The sequence below is a fragment of the Panthera leo genome, chromosome B3, assembly GCF_018350215.1.
Source record: "Panthera leo isolate Ple1 chromosome B3, P.leo_Ple1_pat1.1, whole genome shotgun sequence".
Taxonomy (NCBI): Eukaryota; Metazoa; Chordata; class Mammalia; order Carnivora; family Felidae; genus Panthera; species Panthera leo.
In genome coordinates this window covers 48,533,987-48,555,087 of record NC_056684.1, presented here as the reverse complement: position 1 = coordinate 48,555,087, position 21,101 = coordinate 48,533,987, and the positions used below count along the sequence as shown (strand labels likewise).

Genomic DNA, 21,101 nt, shown 5'->3' with positions numbered 1-21,101 from the left:
GAATGGCAGATAAAGTGTGGGTGTGGGCATGAGGGGGCAGAAGGAAGAGTGACCGTAGAGACTCTGTGTGAAAGCACTCAGCACTCGATACCACCCATGTGCCAATACCTTCCACCTTCCGGCTCCCTCTTCTGCCCTCGGTCCTAAACTGCCTCCTGGACACATTCTCTTGAATGCCTAACAGATACCCCTCACTGTGCCCCAAACTGGATTCGGTTTTCCCCTGTCCACACCCACTGAAACCTGTTCCTTGGTGGGTATTCCTTGTTTCGGGGGTAGCACTTGAGTCCAGCTCATGGCAGATGTCAGTCAGTCAGCTGACTCCCCTCTGGTCCCTTACAGCCAGGTCAGTCACCAGATCTTAATTCGTTCTGTTTCTTTACTAGCTCCCAAATATATTCTCCTTGCACTTGCAGATCGGGTCACATCCTTCTCTAGCTCAGAGCCCTTCAGTGACTTCTCATGGTCATTAGGGTGAAATCCATAGCACAGAACACAGCTTCCTGAGCTAGCTGTTCCTGAGAGTGTCAGCACTTCCCACCTCAACACCCACCTTCTGGACATTCTAGATTACCTGCTTCCCAGAAATCCCTTACTCTTTTTTTCCCTGTGCTCTTATATGCCTGCTGTTGTCACTATCTGAATTGTTTGATATTATTAAATAATAAAAAAAATTATAATAGACATATAAATTAAGTCAAAATATCCACTGTAGTAGTGTTCACAATAACACAGAATTGTAAATAACCTAAAGCCTATCAATAGGAGACTGGTGAAGTATATTAAAGGTTACTTGCACAATGGGATGATGTTTGATAATTCTATTAGTTTTAAATTTTTAAACATATATAAATTTTTTTTGAGAGAGAGAGAGCAGGGGAGGAGCAGAGAGAGAGGAGGAGACAGAATCCCAAGCAGGCTCCATACTGTGAGTGCAGATCTTGATGCAGGGCTTGAACTCACAAACCATGAGATCATGACCTGAGCTGAAATTCAAGAGTCAGCTGCTTAACCGATTGAGCCACCCAGGTGCCCCACATCTTTGTTAGTTTTAAAAGGAGTACATCTACATGTACTGAAATGGTCCAATGTCTATAATAATCTCAGGTTAAAAAAATGATATACAAATATATGTGTGTGCATATATGTTTATAAATATATAGAAAATGTTTAGCACACTATATGCCAAACCATTAATAGTGATTGAGGGAGCATATGCTAGAGGTGAGATGGAAGGTTGAATTTTAATTTTATATACTTCAATACTGTTTGAATTTTTAACTGTGGCCACAGAATACTTTAAAATAATAAATTATTATTATTTTTTAATTGTTTAAATGTTTATTTATTTTGGGGGGGGGAGGGGCAGAGAGAGAGGGAGACACAGAATCTGAGGCAGGCTCCAGGCTCTGAACTGTCAGCATAGAGTCTGATGCGGGGCTTGAACCCATGAATCAGGAGATTATGACCTGAGCCAAAGTTGGACATTTTACTGAGCCACCCAGGCAGTAAATTATTTAAAATAATAAATTATTTTTTAAATTAATATGCACATGGCATGAAATTAAAAAGGTACACAAAACATATGTCCTGCTCATTCTGTTCCTCTCTTCAGAGATGAGCAATGTTAGCAGTTTCCTGTTTAATCTTCAAGAAATATGATACACCTATTTATTTTGTCAAGTAGAAAATTTACAGAAATGGTAGAGTATCAAACACACTGCTCTGTACCTTCCTGTTTTTCACTGACCAATACATCTTAGGGATTGTTCCGTACAACATGTACATTCAAAGCCACTTCATTCTTTTCATGGCTGCATAGTATTTCATTGCATGAATGCCATGTGTTACTTTTGTAAACAAACAAAATAACAGGAGGAAAGGGAATAGGAGCTTCTGTGATCTATCACCAGCAAATCAATATCCTTTATGTCTTGACTGTTCCCACTCCCCTGATGAAAAAATAAAACGAAATGAGCGGAAGAGAGAATAGTCAGGTAGAAGAGAGGAGGGAAAGGGAGCAGAAAGGTAGATCTGCTCTTGGATATTCACATAGGTATTTATACAAAACTATCTACCCTGAAGCTTCTTGAAGAAGGTGCAAACGTGGAAGTCAGCAAACTTTTTCTGGTATGATCCAGATAGTTAATCTTTTTTTGTGGACCATACAGTCTCGGTTACAACTCCTCAGTTCTGTCAGTGTAATGTGAAAGCAGCCACAGGCAATACTTAAACCAACAGGCCTAGCTGTGTGCCAATACTTTAACCAGCATACAGTGCCTTGCATATAGTAGCCCTCAATAAATATTTACTGATTGAATGAAGCGTGGGGGACTGCCAACTGGAAATGACCATAGATCCTCAGAGAATAATCTCTTTCTTCCACTGAAAGGTCTCCTTTGATGATGCACCTGAGAGAACTGGACACATAGATCTCATCATGGCGGTACCTGTTGGAATACGTGCATCTGAACTCCATTTCAGCAATTTTGATAGTGGTTGCTGGAGAGAGAATGCCATCTATCCCCCTGTTTAGTCAAAGTACCTTGGCTCTTAGTCAAACATGTGTGCCAGTGATAGATGTGGTATAATTGAGAAGAAGAAAAGTAGTCCCTGACATGCAGGACTTGGCCTGTCACTCATCAGTAGGGTCAAGACAAAATCAAGACCACTTTGTCATCATGCCTGGACACAGACAAAATGTGAACACTGTCCAAGCCACAAAATACCAAATCTCTCTCTCTCTCTGACAAATATGAGAGACCGCTGCTTTTTACTAATTATAGCTTTAGCCTCACTATACATAAGATGTGAGATACCCAATCACAGAATCACTCCTGCTTCCTGACAGCATTCAATGCAGAGCAAAGTCTTGCTTCCTTAAGCCCTCCTCAAAATCACCTAACATGAACCCAAATCCTTCAAGTCTTTTCTTTTTTTTTTTTTTTAATTTTTTTTTTCAACGTTTTTAATTTATTTTTGGGACAGAGAGAGACAGAGCATGAATGGGGGAGGGGCAGAGAGAGAGGGAGACACAGAATCGGAAACAGGCTCCAGGCTCCGAGCCATCAGCCCAGAGCCCGACGCGGGGCTCGAACTCACGGACCGCGAGATCGTGACCTGGCTGAAGTCGGACGCTTAACCGACTGCGCCACCCAGGCGCCCCCAAGTCTTTTCTAATGTTCTCTTATGGGGACACTCATAGTGTGTGTTCTCCTTGCTGAAATGAGTAATATACCCAAACTGTTAATTACAAGTGTGTTCCTGGGAGTCTCTGGCAGGAAGGGACTAGTTTATGTAATGGACATTTAGACTCCAATGACTATTTGGATTATCCATGACTCTGCTCCATACTATTAGTGGAGATATTTGAAACATGAGCATACTATAAAGTCCGAAAGTCCCTAACACGTTATTACATGCCATTTAAGACAACATTTTTTTCTTATCACAAGAAAAACAATTTGTAGCTATGTGAGGTGATGGATGCTACCTAGATTTAGTGTGGTAATAATTTAGCTATAATATATATGTATATCAAATCATTATGTTGCATACCTTAAACCAATAAAATGTCGTCTGTCAATTATGTCTCAATAAAACCAGGGATAAAACACAAAATTTCACGTAAATGTTAGATACTGAACTGAATAACACATATTTTATAAAATCCTGAAGCTACAACAAAATCTAAGAGCATCTTACTGAGCTGGATACTGGCTGTCCGGTGGCTGAATTTCTACACATAGTGAGTCTGGCATTCAATTCTTCTGCAAGATGAGTTTGAACATCCAAGTTATTTGATGCCGGAGGTGATGGGAAGGCCCGATTGCTATCCATGGTGGCTTCATCTTCTCTTATAATTTCCCAGTTCTAAAATAAACAGAATCATCTTAATCCACACATACTTTGATCTATTGCTTTAACATGTGTCTATCGATAAGAACAAGAAAATCACTTCTACCTCGGAAGAGTCTCGATTATCAACACTTTCTGTCTCCTCAGATATTTGCCGCCTTGTGGTAAATGCACGTTGTGCTTGCAGTTGAATATTACCATTCTCAGCATCCGTTAGGCTGTCCCTGTATTAGAGATATACAAGCCATTATCCATGTCTGAAGACAGTTAAGATGATAGTCACAGATGCTGTGACCATTAAAAAAAAAATACCTTATATCAGAATTCACTATTTGGGTCAAAGGCTATTTCAACATGCACAGACTAGGTCATGGGCACATTGGTATCTTCAGAGTACCTTATGGAATTAAGGCTTTGTGCAAATGTGTAACATGTCTGACTTTGATATTTTACTTTATCACCATGTCTATACAATACTGTTTGACATGGAAGGGCATTCAAAAATATTTGTTGAATAAATATATCTGAGAGCTTCATAAATAATTTCATTACATTATTATTTTGCCATGTTATTTATATGAGTAAAATCTAAAATAGCTCTAGAGAGATAATAAAAAAGAGGCTTTAAGAGTTACTTATACATCTTCATGAATCAGTTGGTAATATTTTCCAGAATCGATATTAAGCCAAGAGTTGAGTTACCCATACAAGAATGCGGAGGGCAAAATAAAAGATCATGTAAGAAACACTATAATTAAAAACTTAATAGATTACAGATTAAATAGTATCTGGTTTTGATCATTTACAGAAATAGGCATGGTCTGAAAAATTATCATAGAAAAGGCATGTCTGAGTGTAGGAAAGTTATATAAATCAGACTGAACACCATTATCCCATTAATTAGTTTTATTATTCTAGCTATTTGAATTTAGTACAGCCAGACCATCAGATCAAGAATTTTATACAAATATTTAATAACAAAATTATTATTAATTTATTTAGTGCCATATAATCCCAGGATAGTCAAAAGATCAGTTCTTATTGTACTATTGCTGAAGAAAATTCAATTTTGACAGATGACCTTAAGGGAATGCTTCAGATTTTTTTCCCCTAAATATGTGATTTAGGCTAACTGAAAATGACATCAATGGTAGTGAAAGAAATGTATCCTGCTCAAGTCAGGCCTGCTGAGGTATGCAGTAGGACAATTTTGTAGAATTCTATAGTGCCTTCATATTTGCAATCTGTACAGATCTCTACAGAGATAGATGCTTCTGTACCATGAAGAACTATGACCACTGATTTGCTTTAGAAGGATCTGAGAACAGAAACTGTCTATGAAAGTGCTTGGACTGTATCAGACTCAAAATACCAAAGCCGAAAATTAGAAGGTTAATGGACAAATAAAAATTTTAAGTCTCTGTCAAAAAGTAGAAGACTAAAGAAAGCCTCATAAGACTGTAAGGGAGGAGAAGTGGAAGGGTATTTGATAATAAATGTGAGTAATGGGCCATTTGTAAATGTATATGTATAACATATGGTCTGATGGTAATAAAAGAAAAATGTCACTGAGGAGACATCAATTAGAATACCTCAAAGGTCATTCTATCCTTGATCTGTGTGCACTGGAAATTATGTATACACTGACCAGACTGGCAAATGAGTGTTTAACAAAAGACCCTTGTTATTCAGTCCTCTATATTTTATAAAGTAATTTATATTTATTTAAAAAAATTTTTTTTCAACGTTTTTTATTTATTTTTGGGACAGAGAGAGGCAGAGCATGAACGGGGGAGGGGCAGAGAGAGAGGGAGACACAGAATCGGAAACAGGCTCCAGGCTCCGAGCCATCAGCCCAGAGCCTGACGCGGGGCTCGAACTCACGGACCACGAGATCGTGACCTGGCTGAAGTCGGACGCTTAACCGACTGCGCCACCCAGGCGCCCCAGTAATTTATATTTAAAAATAGTGTACTGTAGAAATTAACAGTTTATTATACTTTAGTAACAAGCTACAAAAATTTCCAAGATTTTTCTAAACCAGTCTAAAGAGAAAAATGTATCCTTTGTGGCTACAAAGTAATTTAAAATAAAGAAGCAATTAGAAGAGTGGCATTTGTGACTCAAATAATTTTGAATATTACAAAATCATTTAATAAAAAAACAGGATGGCATTTTAAAAGTCCTGAACCACAAAAATCCTCATATTTTTATAGTTTATGGATCCCTACACTATTATTAATCCATTTGAGATATGACTGCAAAATAAAAATCTGTGGTCAAAATGTATTCAGATTACGAATGTGAAAGTCACCAGCACATACTGAGGGGTTGGTCTTTTCCACTGTGTTCTTCTAGATTCATGGTTTACATAGTAGGTCCTTCCAAGAATATCCTGCCTCTCTTCCCATCCTGGAGGTAGAGGAGAAGGTTCTTGCTGTTGCTGCAAATGGCAAGCAGCATCCGGTTGGTCCAAAACAACCCAGCCAGGCTGAAAACCAGAGTGGTAACAATTAAGTTTGCTCTTGATCTTTTTCACCTTATAAATTATGCTGGAGGAAATTTAAAAAAGAGATTTAGCATATCCAGTTCCAGAAATTATGCAAGGACAAAATTTGCACAGTGTCTACCTTTAAGACCATAATACAAATATTTTATGATAATGAAGACTTTTTTTTCCAGCAAAATAATAACATTTAAGTTCCGCTTGAAACTTTTAACATTTTCCAAAAAAGTTTTAAAACATACCTAAGAGGAGAGAAGAACAGAACTTCTAAAAAAACAGATAATGATGGAAAGCACTGAGAAACATAATTTAAACTAGTGTAATCTTAGGCTATTCTCTAAATTATAAGCAAATGAATGAAGGACACAAATTTTGTCTTTCCTCCAGTGAAAACACCTTGTTTATAATGGAAATCAGCAACTACTGGAGACCTGAAAAAAAAATCATTAAATGAAGCTCAAATATGTATAGGCATAGCAGGGAAAGGCAAGTGATGCAGAAATAATTGCTACAGTCAACTTTCTAGCAACTGAAAAGCCATTACGATTCTCTGGTCTGATTTTTCTCTTTCTCCTATGGACCATAGAAAGGCATTTTGGTCAGGTCATAAAATAGCCAAAGAAATACAAGTTCTGTTTGTTTTCTTTGTTTCATTTAAAAGACAAGAAGACACTGGAAATTTCCTCTGATATAGTGAGGGGCAAATATACATGAAGCCTAAGCTAGGGTGGTTAGGGTAAGGAATTACTTGAAAGGTAGTAAGAGTTAATGGCATGTTTTTACATAAGAAAACTCCTAACAGAAAAGGCAGTAGTGAAAGGTCCTACTAAATACCAATAATGCTAGGAAGGCAGAAATAAATGAATAAAGAAAACTTAAAAATTCTCCTAAAGAGACATAAAGAAAGAAGTGAATGAATGAAAAGACATAATATGATCTTGGTTAGGAAGACTCAGTCTCACTAAGGTATCAATTCTCCCCAAGTTAATATATAAAGTTGCCAAGATTCCGCTAAAACTACATTACAGATTTTTAAAAATAATGGGACAAGGCAATTCTCAAGTTCAAACAGAAACACAAACAAGCAAGAATAACCACCACAGTTCTAAAGAAAAAAGAAGGGGGAGCCTGGGTGTCTCAGTTGGTTAAGCTTCTGACTTTTGGTGATCTCATGGTTTGTGAGAGTGAGCCCCACGTCAGCATAGAGCCTGCTTAGGATTCTCTCTCTCTCTCTGTCCTTACCCCACTCACGTGCATGCATGTGCTCTCTCTCAAAATAAATAAATAAACTAAAAAAACAAAACAAAACCTTACAAACTCTATACAGCTTTTAAAAAAAGGGAGTGAATATTAACCCTACTGAATAAAATATATTACAAACCACAATAATTGGTACACACATGGACAGACAGCTCAATAGAATGGATTAGAAAGCCCAGAAAGAGACTCAAATTTATAGGAATTTAGGATATGATAAAGACATTTCAAACTTGTGAAAAAAGAAAAAAATTATCTGGGTTGCTACCTTCTACCAGGATGTTATAGACTGAGCAATGTTGAAATGTTAGAAAGCAAAAACAACATGTATTACAACAAAGCTGGGGGATTTAAAAAATATAATCTAAGAGTGGGGAAGCTTTTAAGTATGAAAAAGAAGGTTGACAGATTTGATTACAAAACCCCCCAATTTGTACATGACAAAAACTACCAAATCAAAATGGAAAGAAAAATGGGAAACTGAGAAACATAATTGGTACCAGAGTAACAGGCAAAAAAATAATTTCCTTAACATATACTGTCTTTCTTTCGAAGCACTGGGTGGGGATCTAGCCCTGAAGGACAGCTATTTGCTGGCCAGCGGATAGCTTAGAAGGTGGAAGAGAATTCTTTTATGTTGGAAGGCAAAATCTGACAAGAAAGGATCAGGGAGAAGAGCTGGGAAGGAAAGGAATCTTTTCTGGCATCAGGGAGAAAAGGACAGGGGTTTCTCCAGCAAGGCTGATGTCTCTGGCTGGTCTGATGGGAGGGTTCTAGACTGAGCAGGACAGAAAGTGAACAAGGGTGGGGTGGTGGGTACGGAGAAAGGAAGACAAAGAATTTGTCTGGAAAAAAAGAGATCTGGATGGGAAGTAAAATTCACTACTTTTCTTTCTTACTCTTATTTTTTCCTTTTTACCTCTTCTATTGTTTTCCTTTTTTCCTCTTCTTTAATTTTGTTTCTTTATTTTTATTGCTCCATTCTCTTCTTTCTCTTTATCCTCTTTTTCTTTCCATCTATGTTTACCTTCCTTTTCTCTCCCCTTTCCATTCCTTTAAATGATCATAATATAGGATTTACATTCCTAAAAATTAGTCTTGTATATATTAAATCAAATTTTAGTTCTCTGGTCTTGATTTTAAAAGTATGTGAGTTGAATTTTTATATTTTGCTCTCTTGAAAAAAGTTTGTTTTTAAAAATATGGTCATTGATTATTTTTCTGTAGATCAATGAAATTTATTAATAAAAGGGTCCTCACTTCTGCTGTAAAGGATTGTAAACACGTTTAGAGCTCAGAAAATGGTAACAGAGGGTTTTTTTTAATGTTTACTTATTTTGAGAGAGAGAGAGAGGGAGAAAGAGAACGAGCAGGCGAGGGGCAGAGAAAGGGAGAGAGAGAATCCCAAGCATACTCCGTGCTGTCAGCGCAGGAGCCCAATACAGGGCTTGATCCCACAGACTACATGATCATGACCTAAGTGGAAACCAAGAGTCAGTTGCTTAACCAACCAAGCCACCCAGGCACCCCAAGATTATTTCTTTAAAATCTTCTTAAAGATGTCTCTTTTAAAGGTCTACTTAGCGAATTTATGCTAAGTAAATGAGAAGGGGAAAAGCTAATTTAAAATTTTTTTTAACGTTTTATTTATTTTTGAGACAGAGAGAGACAGAGCATGAACGGGGGAGGGCCAGAGAGAGGGAGACACAGAATCTGAAGCAGGCTCCAGGCTCTGAGCTGTCAGCACAGAGTCCGACGCGGGGCTCGAACTCACGGACTGCGAGATCATGACCTGAGCCGAAGTCGGCCGCTTAACCTACTGAGCCACCCAGGCGCCCCAGGAAAAGCTAATTTAATTGAAGGCCCAGTTTTTAAAAACTTGTTTCAAGTTTGAGAAAGTGCAGTTGTACATTTGAATACTGTTTAGAAAGACTGAGTTTTCATTTTTTTTGTATAGAATGCCTCCCTATTAAACATATATCAGCTAATACTCTTCATGAAATATTTTCTAAGTATCAATGTTATTTAATTACTGATAAGCTAGTATGTGATTGCCAACAATTTAATGGAGTCAAAGAAGGTCAGAAAGAAAGCATTTAGAGCTACAACACACATTATATGTTAATCTTGTAAAATACATACAACTAAGTCTAAAGTTGCAAAGGTACAAAAATCGAATGTTAAACAATAATCTATTACAGCCAGACTTTAACATACTAAGAAATACAAATTGCCTGAGTGAGCCACTCTTTTGAAAATGCCATTGTTTTTCTTTAAATGGTAGAATTTATATATTCACAAGCTAGATGTCAAAGACAAGACTTCTCTGGTCATTAGCTACACAGAAGATAAATAAGCATAGACTCATGTGTTTGAATTCCTAAGGCCTTTCATAAATAAACTCCTACATGCTTACATCTACTGAAATTATAAGGTGCATTCTGAGGGAACTCAAACATTGAGACCTGAGGCCACAAAATGAAGTGAAGGAACTCTACCCACAGACACTAAACTGTGAATAAGGTACCTATGATACGTGTGTGTGGGCAAAACTTGGAGCAGGTTACTAAATAATGAAATGTTGTTAAGTTTTTTTAAGTTACTAAATTAAGAATTTTCTTTCTTTATAGCAGGCATCCTTCATTTCAAACAGTATTCATTATGCAGATACCCTGCGCACCAAAACGTCAGGTAGAGAAACTTCGACCCAATAAATACGTAGAATTTTTAAAAAGTGATTTTTATATAATAAGCTAGAGAAAAACTAAAAAAGAAAAGGTAATCAAATAAACAAATATAGGCTTAAGAGAGGATACCAAGTTTTTTGATTGCCCAACTAAGGGTTAACTATATTCTGTGATTTAAATAATTTTTTTTCTTCTATTATTACAGCTTTCCCCCACAAAGTAAAATCTTATTAGTGCATATAAAAAATTCCCAGAAAGCTCTCTTGCAAAAGCATGGCTTGTTCTCAAGCTTTCTGACCCAAGGTATGTGGGTATCTGAGGTAGAGTCCAGTGCTTGGGAGGTCCTTTACCTTCATGGTTCTTCTGGAGACCTAACCAGACCCTCAGCCAAAGAGGCATGACTGTTGAGGAAGGCACATGCAAGAAAACTCTCCAAATTAAGGGTGCTTGGGTGGCTCAGTCGGTTAAGCATCTGACTCTTGATTTCAGCTTGGGTCATGATCTCAGGGTCATGATCTCATAATTGTAAGACTGAGCCCCACATCAGGTTCCATGCTGAGTGTGCAGCCTACTTAAGATTCTCCCTCTCTCTCTCCCCTTCCCCTGCTTGTATTTTTGTTCTCTAAAACAAACAAACAAACAAACAAACAAACAAACAAACAAACAAACTCTCCAAAGCATATTGGTGCCAATATACTATGTGCTTTCAGTAAATGTTGTTGCTTCAGTGGGAAATTCAAGACAGGGTTCTTTTGTTCCTTTTTCAAATCATGAGTTTTTCTGCTGGAAGAAACCCTAGAGGTCATCTGGTACAACAGTCATTGTACAAATGAAGACACTGTGGTTCAGAGATATTGAATGACACACAGTCACTTGGCTCACTAGTACCAGAGCTCGGGACTAGGATTCCAGTCACTAACTCCGTATCCAATTCTATTCCAAATACATGCTCTCTGCCTCTTCCTCACTCACCCTTGATGCATGTAGCTCCACCCAAATAGTTGACTTGGACTTCTTCATATCCTGTCATCCACGAAAATTATTAAATTCTATTTGCCTCAAATAAATATGGCCTTTTATTAGATCACTTGAATTCTTCCCCCCTCCATTCCCCTCCTTTCCTATGAGTCCTCCCATCCTCACTGCAACTATGAGAGGAAAAGTAACAAGAATTATATTTCATAAAAGAGTTCCTACTCAGTAGTCTCCTTAAAATTTCTATATATTTAGCTTACAAATAGTAAATTATATTCTTACTTTAATGGAGGAGAATATGACATGGTTTTAGAAAACCCTGAAAAAACAGAAAGAGTTGATAACTTAATTACAATAAATACTTTCATTTATAAACATCATATTCCCTTTTCACTAACCTTTAAGAATGCCCTCAGTAATGGCCATTCATTATACAGAAATGTCCTCAAAGGAAAGAAATGTTTAATGAATGATTAGGTAAAATAAACAAATACCCAGGTATATAATTTTTATTGCACACATTAACTTCATTGAATAAAGTTATTTTTTCTTCAAGGTATAGTAAAATAAGAAATGAGATATTTTCTTTTCATTGAACCAAGTATTTATAAAATCTCACCTCTAATTCTTCAGTCTGTTCTGTATTATCTTCTTCTGAGCCACTGGTTTTAGGTAAATAAGTCATTTTTAATCTCAGATAACCTTTAACTCTTGATTTGTGACTGTAGAAAAGAAAATAATTATTCGCAAAACTTTAACACTTAAGAAGAAAAGCACTCATTTAACTAAAGTTTAACGAATACCTACTAGCTACTAGAGGAGACCCAAAGACAAACTCTACTACAAAAGACAGCTAGGAAAAGGAGTGGGTGGTGGAGAAAAAGTAATAGACATAAATAAATATTGTTATGAAATAAATAAGATGCTAAGGAAGTTTGAGTAAAAGATCAGGGAGAACGTGAAGGAGTTGCATCTGAATTGGTGCTAACAGATTGAGGAGGATTTTGATCCGTGGCAGTGAATGGAAAGGCATAATAAGAGTGGAGAAAAGACTAAAAAATGAGGAAACGATGGGAAACCTGGGGTACACCGAAGGAAAGGGTAGTTGTTGGGTTTGGCTGGCTTACAGGATACACAGAGGAGGAAGGGATGATCCAGATGATGAGGTCCACGTGAAACAAGAGAACTTTAGATTTTGTATACTCTGTGAAGCCAGAGAATTTGGCGGACAGGGAAAGGCAGCCTCAGGGATATACTTTGGGGATACTTATCTAGTCATACTCTACAGGATGATAGAAAAGTGGAGAGCAAGGCCTGATAACTGTCTGAAACCTACTGTCTTTCTTTGACAGCTGTTTGAGTCTGTCACACATTAATTTATCTATTTTATTTTATAATGTATATGAATAACGTCTTTTCATAATGAGTTGTCCAAGCTAAAGGTTGCTGTCCATTGTATTAATATTTTAAAAGTTTTAAATCTGTCTATTTGTCCCCACCAATTTCAACATCCTATATACTTAAAAAGTTCTTCCTTGTCCTAGTTTTCTGCAAAGATATTTTGGTGATTTTTATAGACATCAGTTATGTAACCAATTACTCTTTGTCTTTCTTAACAAGAAAGTCTTATCTTTATTCTATCTTTTATTGAAAGGTACTCCCTTCCCCACCCCACTTAATGCCTCCTCCCTTAATCTTTTGTACAGCTCTCATGAGTTTGGAAACTAGCTTTCCTGAGTGGTCAACAGAATCCCTGATGTTTATTTCCAAGGCCACTAATGTGGCTTGTGTCTCCATTTTTTAGGGGAATGTGAACATTGACTTGCTGCTATAATGGATGGATACAGAAAATTTGCTCAAATAATGTTTTATACAAGAGTTTCTCTATAGTGACATTTTCATGTCTTTCAAACTAGACATTAAGCCTGTGGGTTTGGACTTAATGGGGCTCAAAAAGTGTAAGAATGTAGTACATTTCCTATTTGATTTCAAGTTCTTTCTGCACTTGCAGTGATAGTCCATACAGACAGAAGATATAAATTATTTTATATATATATATATATATATATATATATATATATATTTTTTTTTTTTTTTTTTTTTTTTTTTTTTTTTTTTTTTTAAAGAGAAAGACACTAGAAAGCATTTGAAAAAGTAACAAGCAGGCTACTAGGGCAATTAAGAGAAGAAACATTTATTTATTATTGGTATGCAGATGCCACAATCAGTTTAAAAAGAAAAGAGATTTATATTCCAAGACTTCTACAGAAGTGAAATATGTGACTTCTCTTATAGAATATAAATATTAACAGAGAGTACTGTCCCTTTTATTTTGCTTTAATAATTTATATTACAAAGAGTAAATTTTTTTAATGAAAAATTTTACTCAGTTCCCATAGTATATTTTTCTAATGTATTTTCTAGTTTAAAAAACAAGACAAATACTGTTGTTTTTGCAGATGTACTTCTTTATTTTGACTTTGACCTTTTTGACAGTAAATCAATACATCCTCACTAGATTTTACTTAACTAGGTGGCACAGAATATTAAAAGGAGTTTTTTTTTTTTTTTGTAAAGGAGTTTTATTTACAGCTTAAACAAAAATTTTAACAAAATTCAAGTAACTCAGTTTACAAAAATGGAATTATGAACATGCTATTCAGGTTTTAAATTCTAGTCTTTGCTCAAATTATTTTCTCTAAATATCTGAGTTTTCTTAAATACCTGTTTTTATTAAAGTATCAAAACGTGGTTAGGTTTTTCTGAAATTGTTTTTGTGCATATCAAGTTAGATATTGCTTTTGGCTTAATTAATGCTTGTGCTTTTGAAAAGGATAGTATGACAAAATTATATATATTTTAAGATATAAAATAAATAATAAAACAGTAATGACAAATTTCCACTTTCTAGTCTGATAAATATTAGGGGGACAAGTCTTTCCTAAAGGGATATGATCACTTCTCTGTATTTTCAGAATTTTTTATACTGTGCATATATTACTTTTTAATCAGCAATAAAAAGTAAAGCTTTTAAAAATAATATTTAGAAGTAGCTTATTTACAAAGGTTTAAGCTTTGAATCTGCAAAGAGGCTACTACAAGGTATAATAATATTTTAAAAAACATTATGTTATTATTTTATATTTACTGACCTTCTTGGGTGAAGAACAAAATCCTTAAACGTATATGGTCTCTCCATTCTTGGATTTTCTGTCTAGAATAAAACAGTAAGTTTTCAAGATACATCTATAACACCAAAAACATGTACTTTTAAGGAAATATTCATGAACTATGACCTAAGCCTTGGCTGAAGTTAGAAGTGAGAAAAATATAGGTTTAGCTCATTCAATGGTTATATCTGGCACCTTGCTAGTGCTTTCACTTTCCTGAACCCTAGGAATTGCAGTGGGATCACGCCTTAATACCAAATAAGCTGAGCAGGTGCACATAGAGGGAAGAAGTGGTTACAACATAGAGGCCATCCTAGGAGAACAAAAAAGAAAACAGCCTGGAGAGCAAGACTGGATTAAATATATTATTAAAAGCTTGTGATCTCTAAAGACTATAGAGAACCAATAAATATCTCAAAAGACTGATACAGTAAAGAAGCCTTACTTGTCTTTATCAAGTTCAACAGCCCTTTGCTTTTGTTCATTTCTTTGTTACATTTTGCATTAACTACCCATTCAGTCTTGTAACTCTTAAATTCTCATGACATTATTTTCCTTTATCCCCCACCTGTTTCTCCTTGTCTGTCTTCTCTGATAGGCCCACCCTGACTAAGGGTCAATGTTTGGCTTTCAATGCTCTCACCTCTCTTACTTGGACAGCCCATCGTTCTCAGAGATTCTGCTGTCACCTGAATGTGAGAACTCTCACTCCTTCCAGCCTTTCTCTACACAATTGACTTTTGTATTTCTGTCAGCTGCCCACTTTAGGCCTTCCACTTCCCCTGTTATCTGTTGAAATTCATTATGGCCAAAAATAAATCTATCATTTTTCAAAACAAAATGGCTTTTCCTCCTACCTATTCTACTTGAGACACCCCCTTGATGTCCCAAATTCAACCTGTACTATCTTTACTTTCTGTTTATTTTTTTTTCTCAACCTCCAATGTCAGAAAACTGGCTTAATAATTTTTTATTATGAAATGTGTTCTGAATCTGTTTTCCTCTGTTGTTATATGCTTGGTCCACATTCAGTTTCATGCCCAGACTGTCGTAAATGATCTTAGTTTCTTTCTGCGAGACTAAGCTCTCTCCATTCAGCCGAATGTTTCCAAACTTATTTCCCTGAGACATGCTTTCCTGATGTCAACCAACCTCAGCAGCTGTCTATTTCTTATTGGGGTTCATGTAAGGGAGTCTTGAAAATAAAATTAAAATGGAAAACTTAGGGGCTCCTCGGTGGCTCAGTCGGTTAAATGTACGACTCGTGACTTTGGCTCAGATCATCATCACCTCTCTCTGCCTGTCATGGGGTTCTCCTCTCTCTCTCTCTCTCTCTCTCCCTCTCTCTGCCCCTTCCTCGCCTCTCAAAATAAATAAACATTAAAAAAATCCTTAAAAGGGAAAATTGAGATGAGTTTTCAGAAAATAATATGGTCAAGAAATTATAGAAGTATACATTTTACAAATCAAATATTTACATTTATTATATTGTAATATCGTGTATCTGTAAGTATTTATTAGAAAAAAAGAATAAATATAAAAATTAAAATCATCTATACCAACCGGTAATGGATAAAGAGGAACATCCACTTGACCTAGGAAATCATCTCTTGTCTACAAGAAAAAGAATAAAAAATAAGATTAGTAATATGCTCAACATTTTTAGAAATTTTGATGAGCTATTGCCATCATTCATGAAAAAATGTAGAAGCCTTTTTTTGTTGTTTAATCCTATGCCATATAATGTAAAATAAAAGGTAATATGATACAACTTATGGTATATTATAGAATAGAGTATACTAGACTGATCATTTTACAGATAATTATATACTCTGAAAAATTATGAAAACAGCTATTTGAAAGCACTATAGAGTTACTACAAGCAAGCAGAAATTGAAGGGGAGTCAATCTTTGAAAGAAGGAACTGTATTGGGTAGGATTCATATTTACATCGCTTTTCCCCTCGTTGTACTTCACGGTTCATATGGTGGTATGGTTAGAACTCAGACAGACATCTGACATCTTACTCATTTGAGGAAGCTGAAAACCTAGTTTGAGGCTAACAGCATAGCTAGAAAGTGAGAGGGACAATCTCTGAAAGAACGATGCCACAGAAGTCCCTCTAAATCTATACATGAACTCTACCCAAATTCTTAGCTGATCCCTGAACTGCACGTATGAAAGGCAGTGGCTGGAAGGCTCAGCTAAGTTAACAACTTGCTAGAACAAAAATCAACACTCTCAGGGAAAGATAATAAAATTTACTATCTCAATTATGTACCACATACATTGACCAGTACACAAGTTACTAAACATGCAAAGAAACAGAAAAATGTGATCCAGTATCAAGAGAAAAAGTCAATAAAAGCTGACCCCAAGACCAACCAGATCTTGGAATCAGCAGACAGAGAAATTAAAGCAGCTATTATAAAGATGTTCAAGGACTGAAAAGGAAAATAAGATCATAATGAATAACTGGAGGGGAAAATCTCAGTAGTGAAATGGGAACTATAAAACTGAATCAAATGTATATTTTAAAACATATATAGAACTGAAAAATATAATATCCAAATTAAAGATTACGGGATGGACTTAACATGTGATTGAAGATGACTGGAGAAAAGCTCCATGAATTTTAAGATATGCCAGTAGAATTTATATAAGATGAAAAATAAGGAGGACTTATGGAAAAACTTCAAGCAGTCTCATATATGTGCAACTGGAGTGCCAGAAAAAGAGGAGAGGGAAGGAGGGAGGGAGGGGGAGAGAGAGAGAGACAGAGAGAGACAGAGAGAGAGACAGAGAGAGACAGAGAGGATAGGACAATTGGAGGAAAAGTAGCCAGCTTCCCCAAACATTAAGATGTTAATCTTAGATAACTATAGCACAATGATTAGAACCAGGAATACTATTTTTTTTAGAGGAAATAGTAACACTTTTATGTATTTAATCTTCTATTCTTAGGTTTTTTAATTGTAAACAAAAACCTATATGCTTAACAATATCTGTCACCTGTAATATTTATTGAAGTATTTAAAGTAACGTGTGAAAAACCCTGACCCTCCAATCCCAGTTCCAGAGTGAACCAGGGTTAACTGTTCAGTAAACTTCTTTCAGACATTTACCTACACACATCCATTCATACACCTTTTTTTTATTAAGGTACAATAAACATACAGCATTATATTAGTTTCAGGTATACAATATAATGAATCAATGTGTGTATATATTGAAAAACAATCACTACAATAAATCTAACATTTATCACCATACATAGTTTTTTTTTCTTGTGATGGGAACCTGTAAGATTTGCTCTCTTAGAAGATTTATAATATGCAATACAGTATTATTTATAGTTACCATGCTATACATTATACTCCCATGACTAATTTGCTTTATAAATGAAAGTTTATACCTTTTGACTCCCTTTACCTACTTCACCCACCCCAACTCCCTTCCTATGGAAACTGGAAACTACCAACTTGTTCTCTGTAAATTAATTAATTAATTTATTTATTTATTTATTTTAAGATTCCACAAATACGTGAGAGTATATGGTATTTGTCTTTCTCTGTATGACTTATTTCACTTAGCTTAACACCCTCAAGGTCCATCTATGTTGTTGCAAATGGCAAAATTTCATTCTTTTTTATGCTGAATAATATTCCATTGTGTATGTGTATATATATATATATATATATATATATATATATATATATATGTATACATGTGTGTATATATATATATACATCTCACATCTTCTTTATCCATTCATCCACCGATGGACCCTTACGTTGTTTCTGTGGCTTGGCTATTGTAAATACTGCTATAATGAAATGGAGGTGCAGATATCTTTTTGAGTCAGTACTTTCATTTTCTTTGGGAAAATACCCAGCAGTGAAATTCCTAGATCATATGGCAATTTTATTCTTAATTTTTGAGGAACCTCCACACTGTTTTCCATATTGGCTGTCCCAATTTACATCATCAACAATGCACAAGCGTTTCTTTTCCTACACATCTTCATCAACACTTGTTATTTCCTGTCTTTGTGATAATAACCATTCCGACAGGTGTGTGGTGATATCTGATTGTGGTTTTGATTTGCATTTCCCTCATTATTAGTGATGTTGGGCATCTTTTCATGTGTCTGTCGGCCATTTGTATGTCTTTTTTTTGAAAAATGTCTATTCAGATCTTCTGTTCATTTTTAAAATCAGATTTGTTTTTGTTTTTGTTTGTTTTGCTATTGAATTATAAGAAAACCGGGAAGACTATTAGCTAATCTACAGATCTTACTCAAACTTCACCAACTGTCCCACTAATTTTGGTCCAGGATCTAATTCTGGATCACATACTGCATTTAGTTGTCATGTCTCCTTAATGTTTTTTAATCAGTAAAGTACCTCAGTCTCTTTGTCTTTCATAATCTTGACTCTTATGAAGAGGAATGGCTAGTTACAGAATGTTCATCAGTTTGGGTTTGTGTAATGTTTCTTCATGGTTGAATTTAGATTATGCATTTGGGGAGCAAGAATACCATAAAAGTGATATTGGCATTTTTCTCAGTGCATCCTGTAAGTAATCAATAAACACTGGAATCTTATACATTATGGACAGTTAAGGACCACTAAATATTGGAATAAAATCTGTAACTTGAAAAACAGAGACCTCCCCCCTCCCCCCAAAAAACAGAAATAAAGGAGTCAGATGAATCAGTATCAAGTCATACTGCAAGAGAAATACTTCAGAAAAACCAAAATTAATATTTCAGACATAAGAGATGAAATATCTGACAAACAATAGGAGGTTATAAAAGAAGCACTGAAAGAACAAAAAAAGAGCTGTTGGAAATTAAAAATATAACTGAAATAAAAAATTTCATATAGAGTTGGAAAATGGAGTTAAAGAAATTTCTCATAAAGTAGAATTAAAAGACTACAGGATTCCCAAAATAAGGAAATTACAGGATGAACTTAAGTCCACATCTAATTAACAAACATTCCAGAGAGAAAAAAGAGAAGGGAAGAAATTATCAAAGAAGCATTTTAAGAAACTTCCCTTGAACTTAAGGAAATGAATTTTGGAGTGAAAGTCTCCACTAAGTATTAGGCAAATGCATGAAGAAAAGATGCACAGCAAGGTACATCAATGTGACATTTCAGAGCACCAGAGATAAAGCAATTCTAAAAGTCTAGAGAGACACAAAACAGATCATACACAAAACTGAAAGACAAGAGAATAATGCCTTCAAAATTGTGGGAGAAAAATATTTCCTACATAGAATTCTATACCCAGCCAAAAGATCTTTAAAAATGAAGACAGAATAAAGACGTTTTCAGACACTTGATGTTCTTAGTAAGGTAATAGAGGATATACTCCACCAAAATAAGGGAGTATATCATGGTAAGTGAAGATGCAGGAGACTCAAGATGAGAAACAAGAAAAGAGGATCCCCCAAGTCACGAGGAAGGGAACTTTTGAATAACAGTAGTGTAAGATCTACAGAGAAACCAGTACATACTGGTGCAGGAAAGATGGATGGCTATAAAAACAATGCTTCCAGAGGCGCCTGTTGGTTAGGCGCCTGACTTCAGCTCAGGTCATGATCTTGTGGTTCACAAGTTTGAGCCCCACATTGGGAGCTGTCAGCGTGGAGCCTGCTTTGGATCCTCTGCCTCCATCTCTCTCTGTCCCTCCCCTGCTTGATCTCTCTCTCTCTGTCAAAAATAAATAAACATTTTTTAAAAAGGATGCTTCCATGGGGCGCCCGGGTGGCTCAGTCAGTTAAGCATCTGACTTCAGTTCAGGTCATGATCTCATTTGTGAGTTTGTGCCCCACATTGGGCTCTGTGTATACAGCTGGTAGCCTGGAGCCTGCTTCAGCTTCTGTGTCTCCTTCTTGCTCTCTGCCCCTCCCCGCCTCTCAAAAATAAATTAACATCAAAAAACCTTTTAAAATAAAATAAAATAAAATAAAATAAAATAAAATAAAATAAAATAAAAGGATGCTTCCAGAAGAACGGGAATAACATATCTACCTTATAGGGTTTTGTTAGAATTAAATAAGATAATATAGGGGCGCCTGGGTGGCGCAGTCGGTTAAGCGTCCGACTTCAGCCAGGTCATGATCTCGCGGTCCGTGAGTTCGAGCCCCGCGTCAGGCTCTGGGCTGATGGCTCGGAGCCTGGAGCCTGTTTCCCATTCTGTGTCTCCCTCTCTCTCTGCCCCTCCCCCGTTCATGCTCTGTCTCTCTCTGTCCCAAAAATAAATAAAAAACGTTGAAAAAAAATTTTTTTTAAAAAATAAGATAATATACCTTCAGTGCTTTGCATAATAGCCAGCATGCAATACCATCCAATGAATGTTAGCTGTTGTATTTGAAATGCTGGATTCGTTAATGAAGCCCCTGCTCCTTGTCCAGTAAAACAGTCTGTAGACATGTCAGACAGGTATGTAGAATAAAAAAAGCATGGCTGGAGATGGAAGTCTAGCAAATTAGCTTAGTTTAGGGTTCATATTCCTATTAAAACATTTTTTTTAATGTTTTATTTACTTTTGAGAGACAGAGAGAAACACAGCATGTGCAGGGGAGGGGCAGAGAGAGAGGAACACAGAATCCAAAGCAAGCTCCAGGCTCTGAGCTGT

The 21,101-nt window shown here is 35.9% G+C and overlaps 1 protein-coding gene across 3 annotated transcripts in view; it reads right to left on the bottom strand.

Annotated features, from left to right (window-relative positions):
* NEDD4 (NEDD4 E3 ubiquitin protein ligase) overlaps positions 1-21,101 on the bottom strand; it is a 135,657-nt gene that overhangs the window by 24,925 nt on the left and 89,631 nt on the right. For all 3 annotated transcript variants that reach the window (XM_042941944.1, XM_042941945.1, XM_042941946.1), the window contains 6 exons: positions 16,017-16,067; positions 14,436-14,497; positions 11,903-12,005; positions 6,183-6,349; positions 3,965-4,082; positions 3,706-3,873 (listed from right to left, as the gene is read on the bottom strand). In XM_042941944.1, coding sequence (XP_042797878.1) covers positions 3,706-3,873; positions 3,965-4,082; positions 6,183-6,349; positions 11,903-12,005; positions 14,436-14,497; positions 16,017-16,067 — 669 coding nt within the window. The remainder of the gene's footprint in view (positions 1-3,705; positions 3,874-3,964; positions 4,083-6,182; positions 6,350-11,902; positions 12,006-14,435; positions 14,498-16,016; positions 16,068-21,101) is intronic.